The sequence below is a fragment of the Kogia breviceps genome, chromosome 11 (genome assembly GCF_026419965.1).
Source record: "Kogia breviceps isolate mKogBre1 chromosome 11, mKogBre1 haplotype 1, whole genome shotgun sequence".
Taxonomy (NCBI): domain Eukaryota; kingdom Metazoa; phylum Chordata; class Mammalia; order Artiodactyla; family Physeteridae; genus Kogia; species Kogia breviceps.
In genome coordinates, this window is record NC_081320.1 from 29,023,671 (window position 1) to 29,044,129 (window position 20,459).

Below are 20,459 nucleotides of genomic sequence, written 5' to 3' on the forward strand. Positions count from 1 at the left end.
GGTTCGTCCGATAGCCTAGCCCCGCCGGTTGCCTGGACTGAGGCCGGCGCGGTGGAGTTGCAGAAGCTGCGGGTGCGGAGGAGCTGTGGAGCTGACCCCGGGAGCCAGGAGCATGACGACCTGGTGTGTGTGTCACATTTGTTCCTGCGGGTAAGAAAGGGCTGGTGTGGCGACCTCCGGGGCTTGGAAGCGAGCTGGGGTCTCGGGGAACGGAGCCCTCAGAGTAGCCGACCTGCAAAGGTGGAGGATGCGGGCCCAGCGACGTCCCACTTATCCCCGGGTCCGCAGATGCTCGCTGCGCACCCGCCAGCTACCGCGGGTTAGGCAGTTCTGCTTTGTCGGCTCCTATCCAGGGGCGCAAACTGGAATGCTATGGCGCCAGGCAGATGATATACACCTGTGTAGCAGCGGCTGGATGTCAGGCTGCCAAGTGTGGAGACCTGATCCGACGGGGAGAGTGTATGACCACAAAATATTTTTTAAACTTTATTTATTTTTGTCTGTGTTGGGTCTTAGTTTCTGTGAGAGGGCTTTCTCTAGTAGCCGGCAAGCGGGGGCCACTCTTCATCGCGGTGCGTGGGCCTCTCACTATCGCGGCCTCTCGTTGCGGAGCACGGGCTCTAGACGCGCAGGCTCAGTTGTGGCTCACGGGCCTAGTTGGCCCGCGGCATGTGGGATCCTCCGAGACCAGGGCTCGAACCCGTGTCCCCTGCATTGGCAGGCAGATTCTCAACCACTGCGCCACCAGGGAAGCCCCTATGCCCACACAATTTTTAAAAAATAAATAAAAGGAAACGGAAGGAGAGTAGAACGGTGTGCAAGCCTGTGAGTTTTCGACCCATGTTACACTTTCTTCTGTTCCTAGTTTTCCATCCCGGCCTGACCATATTCCCGTTCCCAGTCCCATCCAAAGTGCTTTCCTTTGGGATCTGACGGACTGAAAAGGTAGTAGGTAGTCTCCTGAAACCCAGAATTGGTCAGTGAGTCCTGCCTAACCTGTAAGCAGTCATCTCCTTTCTCAGCTTCCTTGCTGACCCAGGGATTAGACGACTATTTGCTAAATAAATAGTATGAATATGTCAATCCTGTCATACTGTAATCCCCTCCAAAGGAAAAACACTTCACATGGTGATGGAAAGCAGTTTCCCCGTAGTTTCATGATAAATGTTGTTTTTAATTACTAATTGGATGTAGATTAAAAGATAAGTCAACCTTTGAGGATTTGATTCATATCTGAAAACCCTGATGTGCAAGAAAATTGATTGTTTTTCTAATCTTTAAATTAATTTCTATCCAACCTAAGTTCCTTTCCCATCCAGCTGTCAGGAAATTTCAGTCTTCATTATGTTGGAGGCTACCTTTTCTCCAAGCAGTAAAATTTTACATCCAGGGAGCAGAGGCATTGCCAATGCAAGAGGAATCTTCTCTGGGCTTTAAACATTGGTAATGCTTCCCACTGAAATGTCTCTTGCTGAAGTTCGCAGAATCCCTTCAAGAGTGGTGCCACTGCTGCTTTGAAGTTTATGTTTTTCTTTTTGCGGTACACAGTCCTGTCACTGCTGTGGCCTCTCCTGTTGTGGAGCACAGGCTCCAGACGCGAAGACTCAGCAGCCATGGCTCAAGGGCCTAGCCACTCCGAGGCATGTGGAATCTTCCCGGACCGGGGCACGAACCCTTGTCCCCTGCATCGGCAGGCAGACTCTCAACCACTGCGCCACCAGGGAAGCCCTGAAGTTTATGTTTGATGTACAAGAATCTTGGCAAAGCTGAGAGCCACTAGGGTTCCACCTAGCCAACTCTTGATATCTGGCCACCTCCTGGAACACTGTTAGAATGAGGCAAAGACCCCCGCTCTTCTAAGAACTCCCTCCCCCTCATCTTCTACCTCCTTCCTCTCTCTGGGGAATCGTCCCCTCTTCCCTCTTTTTCAGTCCAGGACCATCTGTTTCCTCTTAGGACCTCATTTCCAGAAGGACATCTGATTTCATCTCTTCATGAATTGTTTTTATAAAGACAGGAGAGGGCTTTCCTGGTGGCGCAGTGGTTGAGAATCCGCCTGCCGATGCAGGGGACACGGTTCATTCCCCGGTCCGGGAAGATCCCACATGCCTCGGAGCGGCTGGGCCCATGAGCCTGTGCGTCCGGAGCCTGTACTCACAACGGGAGAAGCCACAACAGTGAGAGGTCCGCATACCAGCAAAAAAATAAAAAATAAAAATAAAAATAAATAAAAAGACAAGAGAACGTGTTGACTTCAGGCAGCTTTTATCCTCGGCCCTTCCAAAAGTCCTGCAAGAAGGAAATATCAGGGACCTGACTACCTGCTTGAAATAAAGGAGGGGAAAAAAACAAGGAGAAGAAACTCATTAATATTTCAATACATTGCCTCTCTTTAGGAGGGTCAAGATTGTCAAGAGACCCCTTCAGGGAAATTTTGACCTGCATCTGTTACTTTTTCATCTTGCTGTTTGAATCTTTTTTTTTCATACTATGTAACTAAATCTTTTCAAATGTCTGTGTCTTTCACTATATCAGTCAAAACAACCATCTATCTCAGAACATCGTTTTCTCTGCAATGTGTATATACAATTGCTCATGTGAGTTAAACTATGATAAGTTATTTATGTTTGCATAGGCGACATCATTGCCCACATGGAACCACAAGGATTTATGAAAATTCTGACGTGCCTTGTCCCACAGCTGAATGTTTGGGAAAATATCCTCTGTATGGCAGTGTTCTTCCACCTCAGAGTCTGAAGCCCAAGGAATAATTTTGAGCATATAGTGGTAAAATGGAAGGAATAACAACATTTAAGTAAATATCAAGAAACTGGTTGCTTTACCTATTTTTCTCCCCACTCTTCTGGGTTTTTTTGTTTTTGTTTTTTGAATTTTTGAATTTTTTTAATTTATGTTTTATACAGAAGATTCTTATTAGTTATCCATTTTATACATATTAGTGTGTATATGTCAATCCCAGTCCCACTCTTCTGATTTTAATAAGGTGTTTTTGTTTTTAACTCTTTAAACCATTTAGTTGATTTAGTTGAACCAGTCTACGAAGCAAGAGACTAGTTGAGTCACAACTTGAGGGAAACATAAAGATGTGAATTAAGTTAAATGAGAAAAATGAGAAGGAAAGGGGATATATAAAAAGTTCTATTGATTGTTTTTCTTAACCTGCTAAAATCTCTGGTGTTTATCTGCTTTCCGTCGTGACCAGAACCTAGAAGAATGCAGCAGCTTCCTAATGGTTATGTTTGTATCTACTCTAGCTTTTGCATCTCTGATCTGTTTTCTAACTTTAGCCAAGATGACCTTTTTATGTACTATTTATTTTTTATTTTATTTTATTTTTTTATTGAAGTATCGTTGATTTGCAATGCTGTACAGCAAAGTGACTCAGTTATACACATACATTCTTTTTTTTAATATTCTTTTCCATTATGGTTTATTGACAGGATATTAACTATAGTTCCCCATGCTATACAGTAGGACCTTGTTGTTTATCCATCCTATATGAAATAGTTTACATCTGTTGGGACTTCTCTGGTAGTCCAGTGGGTAGGACTCTGTGCTCCCAAGGCAGGGGGCCCGGGTTCCATCCCTCATCGGGAAACTAGATCCCGCGTAGATGCCGCAGCTCAGTGTTCACATGCCACAACTGGGAAGACTGCATGCTGCAGCTAAGAACTGGTGCATCCAAAATAAATTTTTAAAAAAAGAAAAGAAGTTTACATCTGCTAATCCCGAACTCCCAGTCCATCCCTCCCCCATCCCCCACCCCCCGTGACAAACACAAGTCTGTTCTCCATGTCTGTCAATCTGTTTCTGTCCTGTAGATAGGTTCATTTGTGCCATATTTTAGATTCCACATATAAATGATACCACATAGTATTTGTCTTTCTCTTTCTGTGTTATTTCACTTAGTATGATAATCTCTGGTTGCATCCATATTGCTGCAAATGGCATTATTTTGTTCTTTTTTATGGCTGAGTAGTATTCCATTGTATATGTGTACCACATCTTCTTTATCCATTCATCTGTCGATGGACATTTAGGTTGTTTCCATGATTTGGCTACTGTGAATAGTGCTGCTATGAACATAGGGGTGCATGTATCTTTCTGAATTAGAGTTTTGTCTGGATATATGCCCATGAGTGGGATTGCTGGATCATATGGTAATTCTACTTTTAGTTTTCTGAGGAACTGCCACACTGTTTTCCATAGGGCTGCACCAACTTACATTCCCATCAACAGTGTAGGAGGCTTCCCTTTTCTGCACACCCTCTCCAGCATTTTTTATTCATAGACTTTTTTATTTTTGTGGTACGCAGGCCTCTCACTGTTGTGGCCTCTCCCATTGCGGAGCACAGGCTCTGGACGCGCAGGCTCAGCGGCCATGGCTCACTAGTCCAGCCACTCCGTGGCATGTGGGATCTTCCCAGACCGGGCCACGAACCCGTGTCCCCTGCATCGGCAGGCGGACTCCCAACCACTCCGCCACCAGGGAAGCCCCATAGACTTTTTAATGGTGGCCATTCTGACTGGCGTGAGGTGGTACCTCATTGTAGTTTTGATTTGCATTTCTCTAAATACTTAGTGATGTTGAGCAATATGACCTTTTTAAAATGCAGATCTAATCCTGTCACCTCCCTGCTAAAACTGCTGTTATATTTTCCCATTATATTTAATGTTTACCAAAATCCCTTCATTGTTTTCTCCCTGCTTTCTTTTCTGACTTGTTTTCACTGTAATGCCCTTTGCACTCTTACGGTTACATCTCATAGGACATTTTTATTTCTTGGAAGTACCAGGCTTCTCTTGTCACAGAGCTTTCCAAGATACTATGTTACCTGTGAGGAATTTTTCCTGCCTCTTTACCCTGATTAATGCATATTCAACCTATAGCTCTCAACTCAGTTATCACTCTAAAAAGGCTTCACTGACACTCATCCAGTTTGCAGGCTAGGTAAAAGTCCCCTATGTAAGTTCTCAAAGCATCTGCCTGTTATTTATCATTAGATTAGTTTCATTGTTCCATGAAGGCAGGAACTATGTCTATTCTTATCTCAGCATTCTATTTCCAGAAACCTTTTACAATGCCTACTAGCTCATAGTAGGCATTGACTATTTATTCAGTGTGTGAAAGACAAAAAAGTCCTTTTTAAGCCTAAACTCTTCATTTGGACTCAGCTTTTTTGATCTTTGTCAATTCAATAGGTTCTTTTCTCTATGTTCTGAATGTGTACACTATATTCAAGGTACAATCTTAGGCATTAAGTATAAAAATATCAATAAAGAGAAGTTCTTGCTTTCCAGGAACTCATACATCAGATTTCTATAATTTAGGGTTGTTCAGTGAACATGGTGGGAACCAGGGAATTTCAATATCTGAGAGATTGGTGTATAGTTCTAAAAATGTAGGTTGAGATCAGATTGTGAAGTCTTGGTTGTCAGACTGAGGAGCTTAACATTTTTCTAGTAGCCAGTAAAAATTGTTCAGTTCTGCTACCAGATAGGATATAGCAGATGGCAGAAAGCCATTACTTCCACTGACACAGCTTAAAAAAATACGTAAATTTTTAAAAATCTCTTTTTAATGGAAGCAAAGAACTAAAATTAGAGAGACAGGGGTGCCCTTCCTAGATGAGCTGAGATGACCAACTGTGTACTTCTCTGGGAGCATTTGTCAGGTCTAGGCCAAGGCTGAAGATTAGGGTAGCATCAGCAGCGGGACCCTCCTAGGGGAAGGGAAACCAGTGGAGCACCTGACACGTAGGCCAGTGTGACCAACTGGAATCTGTAAATACCCCTGATGTGTGGCTGGTTTTCCTTGCGGGATGTCTGCTGAGTGATTAGGGGGCATGGTGGGCTAGAGGACTGGGCTAGAAGAGCCCACAGATATACACCACAGTCTCACTTGGGAGCAGGTGCTTAGGGGAGAAAGTCCCACTAGAATGAAGGCTCTACCACAAACACATCACAGGTCTTGTCCTTGAGAAACTTGTAACTAGAGGAAGACTATGTCTAACTGAAGGTGCCGCTGAATGCCAGCTGCACTCAGTTCCTGACTGGATCAAGGTGACCTGCCCCGTATCCTATCTGCATAACATAGGAAAGAGCAAGCTGTCTTCTGTTCAAAATAACATCGATTTTAGTTTCTATGGTTTTCTTATACATGACATTCGGCATAGAGTAAAACATTATGAGACCTATGAAGAATCAGGAAATATTTAAAGAGGTGATGGTCAAGAAATTTCCAAAATTGTTGAAGGAATCAGGCTTCAGAGTCACAAAGCTCGATGAACCCCAAAATAAACACAAAACCACGTCTGGCAACTGTCGTCAAACTTCTGAGAACCAAGTAAATTCTTAAAAGTTGTAAGAGCAAAAACTACATATTACTGACAAAAGAAAAATTAGAAATGTATTGCACCAGAAACTATGGAAGCCTGAAGTTAATGCAATGACATTTTAAAGTACTGAAAGGAAATTTCAAACCCAGTGAATCCCAGCATTTTATATGTAGTGAAAATACCCTTCCAAAATAATGTAAAACAAAGACGTTGTTAGGGAAAAAAAGCAAAGAATTTCTTAGTAGCAGATACATACTACAAAAAGTACTTAAAGTTCTTCACATTGAAGGAAAATGATTCCCGAGAGAAGCATGAAATGCAGGAAGGAATGAAGCATACAGAAGGGGTAAATAAGTGGGTAATTGTAAAAGGGTATTAATTATATTAGGTGGTTTTATACAAATAAAGTCACAATAATTATATTAGGTGATTTTATACAATATAGAAGTAAAATATAACAATAGCACAAAAAGCAGAAGGATGTAAACGGAATTAAACTGTTGAAACCTTCCAGTGTTTTAGAAGTGGTGAAAACATCAATTTAAGTTTGACTAGGAGAAAAAGATCCCCTAAGAAGTCAAAAATGCATCTTTATTCTAAAAATACAGAAAGTTATCATTAAAATGCTAATGGAGAAAATGCAATAATAAGAATACCCTTTCTTAATCCAAAAGAAGGAAATAAGGGGTAAGGGAACAAAGAAAATATGGGACCAACCAAAAGCAAATAGCAATATAGTCAACTTATAAATGAAGCGACATCAATCCTTACATTAAAAGTAAATGAAATACGTATTACAATTTAAAACTCAAAGTTTTATTACTCAAACATTAAAAAGATAGGAAGATATTATGGAAAACTTATACTGATAATTGTTCTAAAATGGAGCAGTGCCTTGAAAAATACAATTGGCCAAACTGACTCACGAAGGGAAAACCAGAATAGCCTTATATCTGTTAAAGAAATCGAATGTGTAGAATTTAAGGTGTAATTTACAACTAGAGCATAAAGAAAATTGGAGCATTTCTAATTTCTGAGTGGGTTATAGATGGCTAGATAAAAGTATTTCCAACCTAACAGTAAGCAGCCAGATAATATACAAAATCGTAAATATTCGTGAGTCCTTCAGAAAGCTGAGATCACAGGGGAAGTGAAAAACAACAGCAAACCTCTAACCTGAAGGAAGAACAGGAAATTATCCTGGGCCCAACCATTAGAGATCTACATCAAGGAGAGGGACAGACACACTGAGAGAGCCCCACCACTGAGACCCAGGGACACGAGGTTTGCTTAAGATTGAGGCTGGTGGGCTTCCCTGGTGGCGCAGTGCTTAAGAATCCGCCTGACGAGGCAGGGACATGGGTTTGAGCCCTGGTCCGTGAAGATCCCACATGCCGCAGAGCAACTAAGCCCATGCGCCACAGCTACTGAGCCTGCGCTCTAGAGCCCGTGAGCCACAGCTCCTGAGCCCGCGTGCCACAACTACTCTAACCCTTGCGCCTAGAGCCAGTGATCTGCAATAAGAGAAGCCACCGCGAGAAGCCCACGTGGTGCAACAAAGAGTAGCCCCTGCTCGCCGAAACTAAAGCCCGTGCGCAGCAAAGACCCAACATAGCCAAAACTAAAATAAACAAATAAATTTATTAAAAACAAAAAGATTGAGCCTGGACCTGGACAACAGAGGAACACCCCCTCCACACACACACCCACCAGATTGCTGAGCACTGAATAACAAGCAAAAACAGTGTACCATTGGAGAGAAGCAAGGTTACAGAGAGACATTCTCTGAGGTGCAGGTGCAAAGAGAATGCCTAAAGCTGAGGATGGCACAGAAATTAAGAAAACCAGCCCTCCCTCCCCCGCCCCAAAGCACAAGATAATGCCAGAGGAATTTAAAGCTGATGGTACACTGAAGGTAAGCCTAGCAAAAACAAAAGCCAAACCTAGCTCAGCTACTGATTGAGCTGACTTAACCCCCCTCACTAAAGGCCTGGCAAATGAAGATGTATATCCACTTCTGGGCATAAATACTATTTATCCCAGTCCCAACTGTGCTACACACAATATCCAGCTTTCAAATACAAATTATAAATTGCACAAAAAGTAATATTTTATTGAAGCACAGCAATGCCATTCATTTACATATTATCTATGGCTGCTTTCATGCCACAGTGTCAGAACTGAGTAGTTGCAACACAGACCGTATGGCCCACAAAGCCCTAAATATTTATGTAATGAAAATGAAAAAATACAATATTAAAATGTGTGGGATGTATCTAAAGCAATGCTTAGAGGGAAATTTATAGCATTAAATGTTTGCATTAGAAAAGAAGACAGTCTTAAATCAATAACTTAAGGGTCCATCTTATGAAACTAGAAAAATGAGAAAATTAAACCCAAAGCAAAGTAGAAGGAAAGAAATAATGAAGAGCAGCAATCGATGAATCTGTAAACAGAAAAACAATGAGAAAATCGATGAAACCAAAAGCTGAATCTGTTAAAAGATAATAAAGTTGAATAACCCTAACCACGCTGACCACGAAGAAAAACAGACACTAATTACAGATATCAAGAATAAGAATACGGATCTCACTATAGACTCTATAGAACCTTATTTTACATTATTGTTTCTTGTATTTCCTTATTCTTATTTTTGATGATTTCATCAGGTTGCTGTTCATTCCATGTTTGCCTCAAGAACGCAAAAATTAAAATTTAGGAAGTAAAATTGACAGGATGGGAAAACAACTTGAAACAGGGAGAAGGGAGTGAGGGAGAGAAAATTAGCTGGGTGAAACCTTTACCTGAGACACCAAATTCAAAATAGTGTTTTCTTGTTGATGTGTTATTTGGGGGGAATATGAGTCTGAGCAAGATGGTGAATTCAGTTGGGGCATACTAAACTTCAGTTTACCTCTTGTACATCTGTATAGAGGTGTCTAGTAGGAAGATGGATATGTTGGTTTGGATTTGAAGGGCAGTCTGGAGTGGAGATTCAACTTTGGGAGTCATCAGCTTATAGGTAGGGGTAAAACTGTGAGGCACGTTTGATGATGTGTCGATTGAGAAAGAAAGGATGGAGCCCCCTGACTGTATAAAAATTGGCCCCAATTCCATTTGATATTGAAACAATCCTCTATGGCTAATACGAGTTTTTGTTTTTAATGTTTTAAGGGAATTTTTAGAAGATCTATTTTTATTTCCATTTTTTTCTCAAATTTACCTAAGTAATTTTTTGTTTAAATTCCTTTATGCAACAAAGGTTCTCACCTTTAGGTATATTTTTCTGAATTTCACAAATCTTTTCAACTGAAGTAATTCTGAAATGGAATTATGTTTCTGAGAGCCTATCTCCAATAAGAGGAAACAGCATGGGCGTGGAGTATGTTTGGACGCCAGCTGAGTAAGAAATCTCAGCTAGGAAGGGAAGGCTGTGGGTGGATTCACTAGGGATGATGTCTGTGAAAAAATCAGCCTTGCTGTTACTTCAAGTTAAGAATAAGGTTATGCAGCAAAGGTCAAGATCAGATTCCTTAAAGAACTTTCAGTCCACGGACTGGTCCAGGCTGGATACTGGGTGGCACCGCCTGGCAGGAAGATTCACATGTGCTCGACTATTTCTAATCTCAGTGATTTCTCACTGTGCTGTAAAACTGAGGCCAAGAAAACCAAGGAATCATCTGAGAAGTGCTAAGTCATACAAACGTACATACGAAATAATTTAAGAAAACATTTCAGTGTATAAACACTTGTCAAGTAGAGTTATTAGTTATACTTTTGTTCTTAACTATTCCTTAATAGGGATTTGACAGTGCAAGTGTAGCCCTAGTAATAGCTAGGTCTGCCATATTCCTGTTTTTGTTCTGGGCAATTGAGCTGTTTTGGTTTCTGCCCACTGTTGATTATTTCATTTGTGGGTTGCAGGAGAGCTTGCATCTTCCTAGTACATTTATTCTCTACCATTATTCTGTTCTGTTCTAATCATTCATGCATTTAGTCATTGAATGTTTTTGAAAACTTGCTGTATACAAGGCACTGTGTTAAGCATAGAAAATGCACAACTGTGAATAAGACTTGGTCCCTGCTGTTGACAAGATCACAGTCTGGTGGGAATAAAAAGATATTTTATAAATATCTTCTAAAATATATGAACCAGAGATGAAGGAGCCCAGAGGGGGCAGAAGATAACTCTAGGAGTATTGGGGAAAGCTTTACCGAGGGAATTACATTTGCTCCAGGACTCAGTGGGTAAGTCAGAGTTTGCCTGCAGTGGGGAAGGGCATTCCAAATAAAGTGAACAATGTATGCTAAACCTTGGGGTGATGACAGATCATGGAATGTCCTGGAACCTGTTAGAGGTTCATTATGGCTGGAGCATAGGATGAGCGAGCAACATGAAGCGACAGGAAATGAAGTGACCCCGTTCAGTTCATGAAGAAACATATAGTATTTAGTGGTCAGAACAGTCCATATTGCTAAGATCTGTAAAGAGCGAAGGGGCAGGGAAAAAAATAGTATATGGACCACTGATCCAGACAATCTATTAGCAACTTCAAATCATTAAGAAAAAATTAAAATTAAAGCAGAACAAGTACTCTTTCTCATTCCCTGAATAATTATCTCACCTGTGAGGATACACCTGACCAACTCTGATTCTCCAAGTGGTATTTACATGCAGGTGTTTATGAATATCAAGTGGTATTTACATGCAGGTATAATATTGGGAAGCCATAAGGAACTCACACAGTGTAGTCCTGATGCTTAACTGCATGATCAAAATCCAATATAATGCAGCTTGAGCTTTGTAACCTCCACTGACTTTTTCATACCGTGATAGTGAGATAATAACCATTGTCGGGCAGCAGTAACTAAAGGTCCACTCACTTCCAGTGTGAAAACCTGAAATGAAAAGTCCACGCCTGCATTTTGTTAAGAAGGATCGGGACAGAAAATGAGGGCTTAACATCTGGCAAATTAAGGTTTGCTCGTTTGTCTTTTTTAAAACGTGGTAGATTAAGCATTGAGTCCATCCAGAAAAGTCTGTTCTCATGCAGAGTGAGATAGGATGATTGGATCTCCAAGCACTGTCCAGCTCTACCATTTCACTGAGTTTCAGCCAAGACGAAGGACTTTTCCACCCTCCTCTAGTCTATATAGTTGTCCGCTTATAGGCAGGAAGCTTGACAAGATCATCTGGGATCCTTGCCAGCCCGAAGTCAATCATTTTGCTGTCTCATTCTCTGTGAGTTGCTGTGGTTCTAGAACAGTTTCAGTGTGTTACACAAGCGCATCCTCTTTCTAACTGTTCTACAGAGTCATTGTGGATGGAATGGGGGAAATACAGATACAGAAACCTACAAAGAAATAACAAGGAATATACGGCTGTTCTGTCGCTAATCATCTCAGTTCGGATGTGGAAAGTTCTTCTGTGCTGTATGCAAGTAATGCCCATTGTTGAAACCTGGAGTGCCTGGGTTTTGTTTTGTTTTGAACATTAAACTCTGGAGCAGCAGTTTTCACACTTCATGCAGCAGAATCACCGGGGGGTGGGGTTAAAACACAAATCTCTAGACCCCATTTCCAGAGGTTCCAACACAGCAGGCTTGGGATGGAGTCTGAGAATGTGCATAGTTGACATGTCCCCAGGTTATGCCAGTGCTGCTGACCTGAGGACCATACTTGGAAAACAGCTGCTCTAGAGTTTGCTTTCTAAGAATTGGGAATTAATGAGACAGGGTTTAATCGGCAGTGTTGATAGTATGGAGTTTTCATTTTTAAAGCGCCACCAGCCGGCGAACGAGAGTAATTATCCTTTAAAGGTTGATGTATACCTCGCAATGGCATACCCCCCAATCCTTAGAAACACTTTCAGGAAATTGTCATTGTAAATTAGTGTAAATTGTCCCAGGATGTAGACAAAGTCACTTTAATATTAAAGTGTGCTTTTTTTATGAAGGAACGTTTTTAGGTGGCAAAGTTGTAAGCAATGCTTCCTTGTGTCAGGCTCATGTTCTGGGATTAAAACTAAAATAAGAAAGTTATCCTCCAACTCTGTGCTGTGTGGTTTCTGGTATCTAAGGCTCAAATAAACTAAGGTGAGGAGAAAGAAAATATCAGGGATTGCAACCCAGCATATAGATAACTAAGCATTGATGTAGCCAGTACATCACATCTCTAAATAGAGGAGGTTGGGCCAGTTGATTTTAAAAGCTCCTTGAATGTGCAAGGCTTGATGCTAAGTCCCTCTCCTGGCTGCATTCCCAAGGTAGGGCCTTCAGGCCTTGATTTTCTGTGCCTTGATCCTCCTGGACTGTTCTCTCCTGTGAGCATCAGCTCTTTTCCAGAAAACCTCAGTTCCAAGGTTCTGGTATTGCTGGGAAGAATGGAAGTCTCTCTTGCAGCTCACAGATTTCCCTGTAAGTCCACCCCAGAACAGCTCAGATTCATGGGAGAGCTGGTGCAAGATCCTCAGGGGCCAGAGGACATAGGACAATGACAGCCCTTTCCCAGCCCAAGAGTTCCTATCTTTTCAATTCTCAGGATAGCATTTCAGTGCCCCAAGCACTCCAGGAGCAAATGGAACATTTTATCACCCAAACATGGTCATTCCCAAGTTTTCTTCTACAGAATACATGGTTACCAAACACCAAAATGTTGTTATTCTTTCATATCCTATGCATTGGTGATAAAACAGATTAAAGAAATACGATGTGACCTCTCCCTCCAAGAGCTTACCTGCTAATGGGGTGGAGGAGGGAAACCAACCATGGCAATAGTTCTGCAGTAGAGGAATGTGGCCTTCCCTGACCCCCATATGCTCCTGAGAGACACCTGGGCAACCAGCACCTTTCCCTACCTCAACAGCCAGCACCCTGTAATGGTGGTAATGGTGTCTCCCACCAGTCTATGAGTTGCTTGAAGGCAAGAATGGTTGTTTTCCAACTTCATATTCCCATTGTCCAGCCCAGGCACAAAGTATGTTTCCTGAGTGAGTTCATAAATGAATCTGGTAAAAGTACATGGTTCTTAAAATCCAGGAAAATAAAAGTCTGTGAATGAATTCCTGATTCTTTATGACCTTGTTTTTATTATTCATCTTTTCCATGCAAGTGTTATGCAGGTTTGTTTCAAATTTTGCTTCCAGGAAAAGAGTCAGGTGGTCCCAAGCCCTCGTGTGTTTTGGTCCTGCTTTAACTCATCCAAGGCTGCACTGCAGAGATGTTAGTCCTGCCGTGCCATGTCTTGTTTGCATGAACTTCTGAATTCCTTCTTTTTCAAAGTATCAAAGAGGACTTTATCCTCAATTTCGGTTATAAAACAAAACTATCCTCACAGTCTATATATGGTTGTTGCAAAGCCTCTTTGTAGATACCTCTTTGAATGCATCCATCTGTCCATCCATCCCCTGAGCACCCCCAGGCTGTGGATGTGCAAGTCCCCATGGGGCACCACGAGGGATACGGAGAGAGCCAGGACTCCGCCCCTGTTCTCAAAGAACTCAGCAAAGCTTACTAAATGCAGCACGGTTTACTCAGAGCAAAAGCCTGAACCTAACATAGTTTCCTGCTCCCTTTGAATTAAGAGGCACCTGTCATCTTGGCTATTGGAAGAAATATCACCAGACCGGAGCACAGCCATCTCTCCGTCGTGATTGGAGGCATCGTGGAAGCACCCCAGCGACCAAACGTGACCATCCAATGTCCTGTAAAAGGTGAGTGGTCATTTCCAGTGGGAGAGCACAAGGCCAGCCCTGTGTGGCCTGGAGTTGCCAGCTGGCATTTTGGTAGCTCAGACAGCCCTACAAGCTTAAAATCTGATTTTCCAGCACCCAACAGAGTATCTGTCTTTCAAGGGTGAGCTGACACCAGCTCATGAGACCAGTGTGTAAAACAGAATGCAGTTTAATCATTCTCATTGAAGACTCTGAGGACATGTACAGGACCTGCCCTGTACACTGGCATGCTCATATTGGCAAGACCAGGACACCCTGTCCCGGTGGGCAGATCTGCGCAAAAGGCCAGCTTCTAGCAGGTGATTGCTTGGTGAGTGTGGAGTCGGAGCAAGGAGGTTTGTTGGAAATCATTAGCTGTGTCCTCCAGCTGGACAAAGGCTGTGCTAGGCAAGGCCAGGTTGGAGAGTGGGAATGTCAGGGTCCCGTGGCCTAGACTGTCTGTCCTGGACTGTCCTTGGGTGAGCATCACCAGTCTGTGCCTCAGCGGCTCTTTCTGCTTTGTTTAACAATAGCAGCTAAACCTTCTTTCTAACTGACTCATTCTTTCTTTAATAGAAATACCATTTTCAGTCTGACGTTGTCTTAATCTAGGGCCATTCTGTCTCTTTAAGCCATGGATTCTTAAGTCTTACCCCGGGCCCATGCATGCCCCAACTGAGATTAATATTATACGCTGTACACACGTACATTTTATGGGGGCCAGGGGGCCTGTGTGAATAGCTTTGATCAGTTTCTCAGAGAGACTTATAAACTCCTCAAAATTAAGATCTACTATGTTAGGGTGACCTTGCATGTGCCTGTCATTTACTGTACGTTGATTTAATTCTCTGGGGAACTGTATTTGCCTGGTTTCCTAGTTCTAATGGGGTACCTGGAGCTGCAGCCACCTAAGATGAGTCTTGCCGAGGCCAGAGAGCCCAGGGTAACCGGAGGAGCCCTTACGGCTGGTCTCGGTACCAGAGTAAAGGTGCACGTAATGACAGGATCCTAGGACACGGCCATTCAGCTCTAAGGCTCTCCCTCCCTGTCATTGTCAGTTAGTTACTTGCCATGTTTCCTGAGCTGCACCTTGGCTTCACAAGCAGTGGAAAGTTGCTAACGCCCAAGATATTATTTTTCACCCCTTGGAAGTCCCTGCAGTGTTTGGCCTACGCAGACTTTTGAAAAATCTCTCCAGCCTTCCAACTGACTCCACCCACAAATATGTGAGTTTTCTGGCAAAACACACCTACCATCACAGAGCGGGTGGCGTTCTCTGGCTGCAGCAAGGAGAGAAGCAGAACGGAACTCTGTAGTTGCCAAGCCACAAATGTCTAGAGTTTCTACATCTCTGCACCTTCAGAGGATTCTGCAAAATAGACCTGACTTCTATTAAAAGAAACCTCAGCTTTTAACATTATTTCTAAATTTCTTACTTCCCCACAATAGTTTACAATTAGGCTTTTGGGGGGACGAGCCATTGAAAGGACTGTGGTGTATTATTTGCTGTCGTAAGTCAGGGACTGCATTCAGTGGAAACTGTTTTCATGAGTGAAGCCTCCAGCTAAGACCATTAAGCTTGTCTTGGTTTATTCTCCGGCCAGGCCCAGTCAGCGTGTGTGCCCCTCCTTGACTCTTGCAGTCCCTTGGACCCTGTGCTGTGCCCCCTCAGGCCCGCGATGCAGCTCGGTGTTGGCAGTCTTCCTCTGCCTCTTCCCTCCTCCCCCCACCCCCCCTTTCAGCTCGTACTAGGAATGGACCCATTTGGTCTTGCTTTTACCTGGCAGTCATCCCCTATGGCCTACACCCCAGGAACTCATCAGGAGTTCCTTCCTTTTCAAAATAAACACCTCATTTGAGTTATGTGCCATTTTAAATAAGCCTGCAGTGAACTTACTGTGTTTTCTTATGGGCAGATGTCATAGCTAACTTTGCTTTTTATGGAGATTCATCTTTTTAAGTGAAGATGAAGTAATGATGAAGTTGATAAAGGGTTGGAAGGGTTGAAGTTGATAAAGGGTTTTACAGACAGATCCGTCACTAGCTAGTATATGACCATAGGTGAGTTCTGTGTCCGTCCTACTCTCATCTCTAAAATAGGAAATACCCTATATTAGTGGAAGAAGGGACTTGAGTTATCATCTAACTCAGCCCCATTTGATAGAGGAAGGCATTATAACATTTACAGACTTGAATACTGCTTTCCAAAATTACACTTTCATATTGCAAACTGAGATTAGATTATTACTGTCAGTCAGCGGCATGTATCAATTTTTCTTTTATTTTTCAGTTGCCCTTAAAATGTTTTCTACTAATCAGAGTGAGCTTATCTATTCATACCTTTTAGACAGATTCATAGTTCTTTCTTATAGCCAAACATGTTTTATTTAATGTGTGTGGTGTAGATATCAATAGTGATTGTCCCTAGTCACTCTTATATGATATTTCCAATCATGATATTAAGTAATAGAACCTGAGAGTCTGCATTTCTAAGGGTTCAAAATTCTAAGTTATTTGCGAGAGTTATTTGTCTTATTCTTTGCTTTTGGTTTTTGCATTACGCGGGCCTCTCACTGTTGTAGCCTCTCCCATTGCGGAGCACAGGCTCCGGATGCGCAGGCTCAGCGGCCATGGCTCACGGGCCTAGCCGCTCTGCGGCATGTGGGAGCTTCCCGGACCCGGGCACGATCCCGCGTCCCCTGCATCGGCAGGCGGACTCTCAACCACTGTGCCACCAGGGAAGCCCTGTCTTATTGTTTTTTAAAAAATAAGTTTCTTCTAAAAACGAGAGGGATGGGGAGTTTAAACTGCACCCTCTCTGCCACCTTCTGGTAAGACAGGGAAGCTCGTCTGAATAAAATGACCAGTAAATATCAAGAGCTGCGTATTTTATTTTTTCGAGCATTAATGCTTAGCAAGAACATTATTTATCCTATAATTTCGTGTTAGGTGTGTAATGGGTTGCTTGTTTTTCTTATTACTTAAGCTCATTAGAGGTGCAGCTGATCTGAGTCTCTGCTCTAAAGTGTTCTTGTGTGTTGGGCTCCTCTTTCGTCTCCAAGAAACTCTCTTGGCCCACAGGTTGGAATGAGGTTAAGCCAGGAAGATGCTTTGGAAAACAGTTTGGCAATTTCCCTCAAAGTTAAACATTTGACCCAACAATTCCACTCCTAGTTATATACCCAAGACAAATGAAAACATATGTTCACACAAAAACTTGTACCAGAATGCTCATAGCTACTTTATTTTTAACAGCCAAAAAGTGGAAACAACTTAAATATATATCAGCTAATGAATAGATAAAGAAAATGTAGTATATCCATACAATGGGATTTTATTTGGTCATAAAAAGGAATGAAATATTGATACATGCTAAAACATGGATGAATCTTTAAAAATGATGGTGAGTGAAAGAAGCCAGACACAAAAGATCACACAGCGTATGATTACATATCCATGAAATGTCTAGAGCAGGCACATCCATAGAGACCGATTAAAGGCTGCCAGTGGCGAAGAGGAGAGGAAAATGCAGGAGAATGGAGAGTAATGACCAATAGGCAAGCGTTTCTTTTTGCGGTGATGAAAATGTTCTGGAATTAGATAGTACTGATGGTTGCACGACTTTATGAATACACTAAAAAAAAACAAAACACCGAATTGTATACTTTGAGAGGGTGAATTTTATAGTATTTAAATTATATCTGATTAAAATCATAATCATAATACAATATATTAGCATGTAAAGTTAAAACTTACAGTACAATCATATATTTTATTTATGAGTGTATGACTATATGGCAAAAATATACAAACATTCATGGGAAGGACATATACCAATGTCAGGATTGTTGGTACTCCTGGGAGAGAAAAGAAGAAAGCAAAGTTTAGGGACAGAACTTTAGCTGTAGGCGTAATGCTCTATTGCTTAAACAAGAACTAAAGCAAATAAGGCAAATTGCTTTCTAGAAAGGCTAAACTTACTAGTGATATAGATTTAAGCCCTACACCTCTGTCATTTCTGAGTTCCTCATTGATAGGAGAGGATGGGGAAATAAGTAGGTAGAAGGTACAAAGCTGAGTGCACACAGTGTGTGTACAAGCAGATGGTGGGAAGCAAGGGTCTAAGCAGGTAGCAGCAGGGTGCTTGGTGCTCTATGCGATGAATAGAGAGAAGGTAAGCCATTCATACCTAAGAGATGCTGGTCAGTTTCAGAAGAAACATATTACATAAATTTAACAGTATCTTCTTAATCCGGAGAATTTTTTAGGCTTAAGATGCTGTGAAATATGCCTAGAGTTTTGTTGATGTCTAACTGAATTATTAGCTTTCTTTACTGGCTTTAATGATTTCCCTTACAGGGGAGGACTTTGAGAAAATTTTTGTGGTGCAGCAAGATTATATGCTTAAATTCCTGAACACAGCCTCATGTGTCTGACAATTATTTTCCCCCGACAACTACTGGTTGACATTATGCAATGTGGAACTCAGTTGCCGTGATTTAACATCTTTAAGTCACAAATCCCTTTGACCACCCCCCATGCCCTGCAGAAAACTCTCTCTCCAGAAAAATACATTTACCCACAACATTTTCCATATAACTTTCAGAATACTTAAAGAGAAACCCTGAGGATAATCTGCTTCCTCTTGTTTTATGAACCGAATATTTTAGTGCTTTTGACCATATTCTAAATTAAAGCTAAGTTATCTTGCTTCATTTCTAGTTTTTGAAATGTATCCCCTCTTCTGTATTATGTTTATCTCTTATTTACACCATATACAATTCTTGAAATAGCTAATATGTTTTAAAGTATTTTTAAAACCTCTTCTGCCACGCAAAAAGCCTACCCCCCTCCCTTGTTTTTCCTACTTCTGCCTATGATACACAAATTTTCCCACCATTCTCCTCTCTGATCTGTATATTCAATCAATCAGTCAATCACAGAAGGTTGGAAATTCCATCCATCTTTCCATCCATTTAGCAAGCATTCACTAAGCATCTACTAAGCCCAATCTAGTTCCTTAGTGTACAGAGATGAATAAGATCTTGTTTTTGCAGATATATAGGCACGGAAACCATGATATAGCAAATGCAAAAGTATAAGTGTTTATGAAGACACACGGAGGAGAGAAGAGTTAAGTCTCCCAGAGGATCGGAGAAGGTTGACAGAAGAGATGACACTATAACCAGGCCACTTGGAACAAAAAGGAAGGCCATTTTTGTTGAAACAGTGTATATGCAAAAGCACAGAAACATGAGAGCTCCTGGCTTATTTGCAAAACCATAAGCAGATCCACATGACTTAAAGCAGAGGGTGTGAGGGAGAGTGGGAAGATGTGGGTTTGGAAGTATACATTGGGACCAGATTGTGAAGGGCTTTTACTGCCACGCTAAAACCCTTGGACTTCCTTTTATTGGAGGCGGGGAGGCAAAAAAATTTTTTTTCCTAATATACCTTATTTATTTATTTATTTATATTTATTTTTTAACATCTTTATTGGAGTATAACTGTTTTACAATAGTGTGTTAGTTTCTCCTTTACAACAAAGTGAATCAGTTATACATATACATATGTTCTCATATTTCTTCCCTCTTGTGTCACCCTCCCTCCCTCCCTCCCTATCCCACCCCTCTAGGTGGTCACAAAGCACAGAGGTGACCTCCCTGTGCTATGCAGCAGCTTCCCACTAGCTATCTAATTTACATTTGATAGTGTATATATGTCCCTGCCATTCTCTCACTTCGTCACATCTTACCCTTCCCCCTTCCCATATCCTCAAGTCCATGCTCTAGTAGGTCTGTGTTTTATTCCCGTCCTATCACTAATCTCTTCATGACATTTTTTTTCTTAGATTCCAAATATATGTGTTAGCATACGGTATTTGTTTTTCTCCTTCTGACTTACTTCACTCTGTATGACAGACTCCAGGTCTATCCACCTCATTACAAATAACTCAGTTTCATTTCTTTTTTTTTTTTTTTTTTTTTTTTGCGATACGCGGGCCTCCCACTGTTGTGGCCTCTCCCGTTGCAGAGCACAGGCTCCGGACGCGCAGGCTCAGCGGCCATGGCTCACGGGCCCAGCCGCTCCGCGGCATGTGGGATCCTCCCAGACCGGGGCACGAACCCGTGTCCCCTGCATTGGCAGGCAGATTCTCAACCACTGCGCCACCAGGGAAGCCCCTCATTTCTTTTTATGGCTGAGTAATATTCCATTGTATATATGTGCCACATCTTCTTTATCCATTCATCTGTTGATGGACATTTAGGTTGCTTCCATGTCCTGGCTATTGTCAATAGAGCTGCAGTGAACATTTTGGTACATGACTCTTTTTGAATTATGGTTTGGCTCTGCTGCGTGGCACGTGGGATCTTAGTTCCCTGATCAGG

At 42.0% G+C, this 20,459-nt stretch overlaps 1 protein-coding gene and 1 long non-coding RNA gene across 4 annotated transcripts in view; both read left to right on the forward strand.

Annotated features, from left to right (window-relative positions):
* Positions 1-20,459, forward strand: part of LOC131765116 (uncharacterized) — a 112,942-nt gene that overhangs the window by 62,072 nt on the left and 30,411 nt on the right. For 2 of the 3 annotated variants that reach the window (XR_010835423.1, XR_010835426.1), the window contains exon 7: positions 13,942-14,070. This is a non-coding gene — a long non-coding RNA (uncharacterized lncRNA). Of the gene's footprint in view, positions 1-11,672; positions 11,801-13,941; positions 14,071-20,459 lie in introns of all 3 variants that reach the window. The other variant, XR_010835424.1, reaches the window with a different exon arrangement.
* LOC131765794 (stabilizer of axonemal microtubules 1-like) lies at positions 23-2,819 on the forward strand (the record flags this gene model as incomplete). Its single annotated transcript, XM_059079667.2, is given in 2 exon segments — positions 23-150; positions 2,636-2,819. Coding segments are annotated over 2 exon segments (312 nt in total), but the record flags the coding sequence as incomplete, so codon positions are not given.